At 32.0% G+C, this 7,893-nt stretch overlaps 1 protein-coding gene and 2 pseudogenes across 1 annotated transcript; 2 read left to right on the plus strand and 1 right to left on the minus strand.

Annotated features, from left to right (window-relative positions):
- The first annotated feature begins 1,859 nt into the window (after positions 1-1,859).
- On the plus strand, positions 1,860-2,798 carry LOC107139847 (olfactory receptor 6C3-like). Its single transcript, XM_015482687.1, has one exon. It carries the CDS (start codon positions 1,860-1,862, stop codon positions 2,796-2,798), a length of 939 nt encoding a protein of 312 aa, XP_015338173.1.
- Positions 2,799-4,220: 1,422 nt separating this feature from the next.
- Positions 4,221-5,417, minus strand: LOC107139758 (annotated as a pseudogene).
- A 461-nt stretch (positions 5,418-5,878) lies between these two features.
- Positions 5,879-7,893, plus strand: part of LOC125616301 — a 17,238-nt pseudogene continuing 15,223 nt past the window's right edge.

Here is a 7,893-nt window from a genome sequence, read left to right on the forward strand (position 1 = left end):
CAAACAACCATAGGAGAATCAAATTCTAAATCCAACTTTTATACACCCAATATCACATGTTATTTATATACTTGTGTTTTTAACATTAATACATTTTATATTTTCTTTTAATATTAATAAAAAGACTAATGTCAATGATAAATCTGTTTTTTTAAATGATAACCCTTCTTGGCATTCTTTGTTTGCTTAATGAATTCCCAAGGTAATAAGAGACAGATAAAAATAACACAACTCCACTTCTATATCATACATAGATTGAAATAGTTCTTATTTTATATTGTTCAAATCAGCATTTGCAGGAAAATGTAACATTCTCTGAAGACTAAGGAAAATGTTATATGCATGTAGGATTATAGGTTTGCAAAATATTTATTTAAAACGTTTGTGTAAATGCAGAAAAAAAGTTTTTAAAAAGTATTTTGTATTGTATGGAAAGAACAAATGGAAGAGTACTTTAGTTAATGTAAACTTAACTCTGTTTACACATGGATCTTGTGAGACAGAGAAAAGTATGATTGATTGTAATGTAAAATGTTCCAACAAGTTTACTGTAAAAAGAATTAATATTCTTGTTGGTCAAATATGACTGGTCTCTAATTAAAGTGAACGAAATTTCAGAGATCCATGGAAAGGTTAAATCACCACATTTGTTTTGAGAGTACAAAGGAAATCAAATATATTGCTGAATCATTTGGCCAGATGTGAAATATGACTATTTAAGAAACCCAGGTGGTAGAATTTCAGACTTGATCATCAAGAAATACCAGAAAGTAAGCTTGTTATTCTTCAATTATTTAATTTTCAATATTAAAAGTGTTCTAATTTTATAATTGTATTTTGAAATGTATAAATTAAATGTAATATGTATTATGATAGAGAATAACAAAATTACTTGTTATTTATTACTGATAATACCATCAATGGGGTCCCAAGACAAGAACACAGAAACGCGTGGATTTTTTTAAATTTTATTTTTAATTTTTATCCCTATGGTTACATGTTATTCTGTGATGGAAATAATATTTAAACAGGACATTCTCTATCTGAAAGAATATATTCTCCCCAGTAAATGTTATTTTGATTATCCAATTGTTCATTTGCTACAGCAATATTGTAAAAATGATTGAATCATGCATTTTATGAATTAAATTCTAGACAATGATTTGTTTTGTTCCTTTTACTAGAAAAGTAAATGAGGAAAGGAAAGTAATTGCATTAGCCAAACCTTGAAGTAGGAAAGTTAGGAGAGGATGCTAACACATTTCCATGAATAAACATGTACTTTCTAATGTGAGATGATTATTACAGTGACTGGTTGTTAAACCTGTAAAAGTTGCCTAAGCTACATGGGACTGAGTTACTCAAAATATAACACCTGAAGGTAAGCCTAAATAAACTTCGAAGACTTTCAAACTCTTATTTTATCATGCTGTATTCTAGATTAGTTTTGTAATATTGAGGAAAGGAAAATATATTAATATATTGCAATATATTCATGTGTTTTACAAAGTAAATATTTTTATAAATAAATAGAAACATAATTTCAAAGAAATACTGGAAGAAATAGCTTCTATTTAAATATTATCATTGTAACCTTTTACCCATGTCCTGTAACAGTATATTTTCAATGAAGAGAGATCAATATTTAACTTCTGGTAACACAAGTTATTTTGATGTAAGATACAATGGAAATGGGAGGGGGTTACTGGTGAACACAAAGTTTTATTTTATTTTACATAAAACTCATCTTTATGAATCTTTGTAAAGTGTTTTGTCCTATCTTCAATCTCATGCTAATATTTTTACATTATAGGGGAACATACATTTTATGTTCTAAAGGGGTGGAAAAAGGATTGAGAATGAAAAACCGCACTGTACCCACAGAATTCATTCTACTAGGGCTCTCAGATGACCCAGAGCTTCAGGTTGTGATTTTTCTCTTTTTAATTATCACATATATATTGAGTGTCACTGGAAATATGACAATCATCACTCTCACCTTGGTGGACTCTCATCTACAGACTCCTATGTATTTCTTCCTCAGGAACTTCTCTGTATTGGAAATCACCTTTACAACTGTATGTATCCCTAGATTCCTGGGCACAATTATTACTAAGGACAAAACAATTTCATATAATAATTGCACAGCTCAGTTGTTTTTCTTCATCTTCATGGGTATAACTGAATTTTACCTTCTAACAGCCATGTCCTATGATCGCTATGTAGCCATCTGCAAACCCCTGCATTATACTACCATCATGAACAAGAGAGTCTGCATATTGCTTGTCTTTTGTGCTTGGCTGGCAGGATTCCTAAACATCTTCCCACCAGTTATTCTTTTTCTCCAGTTAGATTACTGTGGCTCCAATGTCATTGATCACTTTGCTTGTGACTATTTCCCCCTATTGCAATTATCCTGCTCAGATACATGGCTCCTAGAAGTGATTGGATTTTATTCTGCAATAGTGATTCTGCTTTTCACTTTGGCATTAATAATTCTATCCTACATGTTCATCATGAGGACAATTCTGAAACTCCCTTCTGCCAGTCAGAGAAAAAAGGCATTTTCTACATGCTCCTCTCACATGATTGTCATTTCCATCTCTTATGGAAGTTGCATATTCATGTATGCTAATCCCTCTGCAAAAGAAAGAGCATCATTGACCAAAGGAGTTGCTATTCTCAATACCTCTGTTGCTCCCATGATGAATCCATTTATATACACTCTGAGGAATCAGCAAGTGAAGCAAGCCTTTAAGGACACCATCCAGAAAGTGATGCTTCTCTCTGGTAAATGAAAGTATTAGTAATGAAAGAAAAATAAATTTCTTGTTAATGTTTTTTTTATGTTAGGCATAACATCTCAAAACTTTCCTTTACTTAAGGTTGTTGTTTTTTTCCCCTCCCATGTCCTTGTTAAAATTTCTCTTCTTAATAAATTTGATAATTCTAAATATTGCTTCAGAATTTTCTAATTTTTCAAATATTTTATTCAAATGTATTTGGGCAAATGTGAATATCTGGATTAATGACTATGATTTTAAATAGAAGTAGTTTGCTTTGGAACAGACAAAGGGCATTTAGTTTGATAGAAAGAGGATCAGGATAGATGTGGACTTTAGAAATTTTCATTCTTACCTGGTATTAAACGTGAGTGTTAATAATAAAAATAATTATGACAATAAAGAGACGAAGTAGTAAGAAGAGGAAAGCAGAGATAAAATAAAGTTTTTCAGTATTATTATACAGTAGACAAATTATTTTTTGTTTTTTAAACAATTCATACATTTTTAGTCACAAGCAGAAAAAAACTATGATGTCACAATACATTTGCAATCATGAAAGAAGAAGCAGATCAACCATGTTAAATTATGAAAAAATTCTATCATGGACTTTATAAGAATTAAATCTTGGGCTGGGGATGTGGCTCAAGCGGTAGCGCACTTACCTGGCATGCAGGGGATGGTGCTGGGTTCAATCCTCAGCACCACATAAAAATAAAATAAAGATGTTGTGTCCACCGAAAACTAAAAAAATAAATATTAAAAAAACTCTCTCTCTCTCTCTCTTTTAAAAAAAGATAATTAAATCAAAGGAATAAAATCCGTATACTTATTAACCTAAATTTATAAAGCTAGTTTAAAGATGTCATTCTATACAAGCTACTCTCGCTAAGGTGTCTTTTAATGACAGGTTTTTAATTTTTGATGAACCCTAATTCTGGATCTTTTATGGTTAATGCTTTATATGACCTGAGAAACCTTTGGCTACTCCCAGGTCACAAAGATATTCACCAATGTTTTCTTGAAAAAAAATTATATTTTTAGCAAGTACATTTATATCTATGATTCAACTTAAGTTCATTTTTGTGAGGTAGGGGGCTCGTGATTTATTTTTTTCCACGTGGATATTAAGCTCTACTATTCTACCTCCATTTGTTGAAGACTCTCCTTTTCTGTTTGATTGCTTTGACACTTGTGTTAAAAATCAACTGATCAGATATAAAATGAATGTATCACTTTTATTTAATATGCACTGCGTGCACATGATGCAGGTAGGGAAAAAGTTTATTAATCATGCATTAAAGACAAGTCAGACTGGTACTGTTGCCCAATGTGCACTGTGTCAATTAGGATGTTGCTCAAAGTTTTCTTATACTTAACAGTGTCATAAAAATAAGTACAGAAGCAGAAATGTGTAGATGTACCAAAGCATCCTCTTCATTTGGTTTCCTGAGCTTTCTTTGAATTCTGTTTTTCTTTTGCCTTTTCTACAAGAGGTATTAGCTAATAANCGGAGTTCTACAAAACCTTCAAAGAAGCATTAATACCAATACTTTTCAAGCTATTTCAAGAAATAGAAAAAGAAGGAGCTCTTCCAAATTTATTCTATGAGGCCAACCTCACCCTGATCCCGAAACCAGACAAAGACACTTCAAAGAAAGAAAACTACAGACCAATATCTCTAATGAACATAGATGCAAAAATTCTCAATAAAATCCTGGCGAATCGAATACAAAAGCATATCAAAAAAATTGTGCACCATGATCAAGTAGGATTCATCCCTGGGATTCAATCTTGTATCTTTTAATCTTGTACTTCTGCAGTAAGCATCGGATTTGGGGCAACTTCTGATAGAATAGGACTTAACATATTACTATCCTGATCTGTTTCTTTAGGTTCCTCTGCAAGTTGTCTTTGTAACTCTGCTATCTTCTGCTTATATGTTATTTTTCTGTCAGTCACGTAGCCATTAAGTTAAAGCAAATTTCACCTTCACTGTACTTTTATATTCTTTTTTTCTACGACTGGCTGTACTGTGCTGATCCTGACATATTGATTACACACACCTAAATAAATGGGTCCTTCTCTTAATCCATTTAATTCTTACAGTCTTCCATTAAAAATTACATAACTGACAAAATGAAAAACATCTTCTTTGGCTGATGTCTTTGCAGCAAATTCAAACATTTGCTGTCTGGCAAAACTGTGGTGTATCTGTTGAATCACATCAGAATTGTTCAGGGCCAAACCCTTCATAGCTGCATCAAATCTTGGTGAAAAAATTTTAAACTCCTATAATGTCTCTCCTAAATAGACACATTGATGGGTATGGTTCAATACACACGTCCAATGCCTTGAGTAACACATGTATTGTTAATTATCTGCTTTGTAAAAAATACCATGTTAAGTCTGGCATACTGAACTGCAGAGCCTGCTGGTTCTTCTGGCTGGCACTTGAAAAGGAAAGTTAAACTATGAACTGGCTTTATTTTTTCAAAATTCTCAGGCTCTAAACTGCATATTTCTTCTACTTGGGCCCCTTAGCAACCAAATTCTTTAATGAGCTCCAATGAGCTTGGTGAAGACCCCAGCATTGCTTTCCATGAGGCACCACTGCCCAGTCTTGCTGGTCATTGTCACTGGCCATACACTGCCCTGCTCTGCCTGGCATTCCTCTGCACTAGCTGCCCCTGGCCACATATCTCAGCAAGCCTGCCACAGAGCTAGTCAGGTAGACTAATTCTTGAAACATTTTGACATCACCTAGAATAGATAGGGTGTAGTTGTTGATATGACTTTTTTTTTTCAATTAAACCTAGGGGGCACATTTAATTCTTTCAACAATTTTATTAGGAATGTACAATTAATAGTCTCCATTAGTCAGAGGTATTTTTCTTTAGGTATATTAAGTAACTCCAAAAATTCTATACATATGTGAGAAAGAGGACAGAAAATGTAAAACCTATCAAGAAAAATGAAATTAATTTGATTAACTCATGTTATGCGCATGTACAAAATAACACAATGAAACCAATTATTCTGTGTAATTAATATGCACCAATAAAAACTTACACATGAAAAAATGACTAATAAAAATGAATGATAAATTGGCAAGAGTTTATGGAGAACTGAAAGTGAGAGTCTAGAAATGAGTTTATAGTTTTTAACAGTAGGGACAAGATATAACATTTGTGATATTATTCCACATTGTCTATTTTGTATTAAGCAAAGCATATGCAATATTTATTTTATAAATTCCTTTTGAGACGCTGGGGCTGTAGCTCAGTGGCAGAGCACTTGCCTTGCATGTTTGAGGCACTGGGTTTGATCCTCAGCACCACATAAAAAATAAGCAAATAAAATAAAGACATGCTGTCCATTTACAACTACAAAAATGAAATAAAAAAAAATTCCCTTAGGAAATAAGTAGTGTTATTTGTAATTTATCATGAATAAACAAAGTGAAAAAGACATTGATAATTCAATATTTCAGACATTATAGTTGGCAATTATGGTACAAGTCTACTTCTCTCATATCACGAGTTAGATTATATATTTATAATATAGTGATTTTCATTTGAAATAATGTATTAGAAGTTTCTGATAAGAAACACAATTTTTAAAGAACTTTCTATTATTTCTATTATAATTATTCAGATTATGCTTAATTATGTTATGACAGGTTTGGGGGCTATTGTTAAAAAAAAGAGTGATTCTTCTCTAAACAGTCTAAAATTCACATGCAGAAAAATAGTCCAGGCAATGTTATTGATGATGATAGAAGGTTGGATTTTGTGCTTTTTACCCTATCAGAATTATGATCAATTCCACAATAATTGGTAAATGTGAGCTCATTTTTGTCCTAAGCCTGTGATAAATCTTGTCTTCTTTTGTTGTTACTTTAGTTTTCATTCTTATCACATATTTTGTGTTAAAAAGAATCACATTATTTCTTGATTAAAAAGATTTAAAAGATAATAACTTAGATAATTTAACATGTATTAATCGCACAGCTTTCTTGTTTGCTTTTTGCATGGACTTAAATCAAATAACAAACCCCAGTGTTTCTTCAATATAAAATGAGAATAAGATCACAAAGCTCTCAAAGCAGTGGCAAAACTCTTCCCAATAGCTATATCTGGCTTCAACTCATATCATAAATCATGAACTCATCTTCCACTCAGTTGACCAATGTACCAGTCCATGTATATTATTCCCCTAGATTTATTTGAAAAAAAAAGTTATATCAACTATACCTAGATTTTTAGGCCATGTCAAACTATTTAAAGTGTTTCTCATTTTACATCCAGAAAATATTGGGATTTAATTTTTTATTGAAGTTCATGTGTAAAACAGGAAAATTGTGAAATAATATGTGTTAAACAATCTGGGATAACATCTCATAAATAATAAAATAAGCGATTATGCATAGACTATGTCTTTTTACCTCAACATCTACATACGGGTATTAACATATTCTACAATCAAGATAAGAATATTCCTGCTCTTCCTAATTTTTAAGTGATTGTGATGATTCAGACATTATTCTAAACATATTTTTAAAACAACAGAATTGAAAGTACATGCCAGTTATTTAAGTATATAAGATAATACCATCTCCGCTATACTTAAAATGCTAGACATTTATAGAATTAATTTTTATAAAAACATACCAAGTGCTATATCAATGTAAAGGGCGGGGGTTATTCACAACATCTGCATTATTCAGGAGGGAGTATCAGTAAATACAAATGTAATGAATATGGATATTCTGGGCAAAGAGAACCATGATTATAAATAACCCAAAGTTGTAAAAGTGAAGGATGAAGCATGTGGTCAATCATGAGGAAATGAATAGAAAGCAGGAAATAGTAATTACTCCTTTCATATGCTTTCTAAGAAAGAGCTACATTTTGGTGGGGTGGACTACAGATTGAACCCAGAGGTGCTTATCCACTGAGCCACATGCTCAGCCCTTTTTAAATTTTTACTCTGAGACAGAGTCTCTTAGAGCCTTGCTAGGTAGGGCTGGCTTTGAATTTGCAATCCTCCTGCCTTAGTCTCCTGAGCCACTAGGTTTATAGGCATGAGAGCTTTTTTTTTTTTTTTT

This window comes from Marmota marmota, unplaced genomic scaffold (genome assembly GCF_001458135.2).
Source record: "Marmota marmota marmota unplaced genomic scaffold, marMar, whole genome shotgun sequence".
Classification (NCBI taxonomy): domain Eukaryota; kingdom Metazoa; phylum Chordata; class Mammalia; order Rodentia; family Sciuridae; genus Marmota; species Marmota marmota.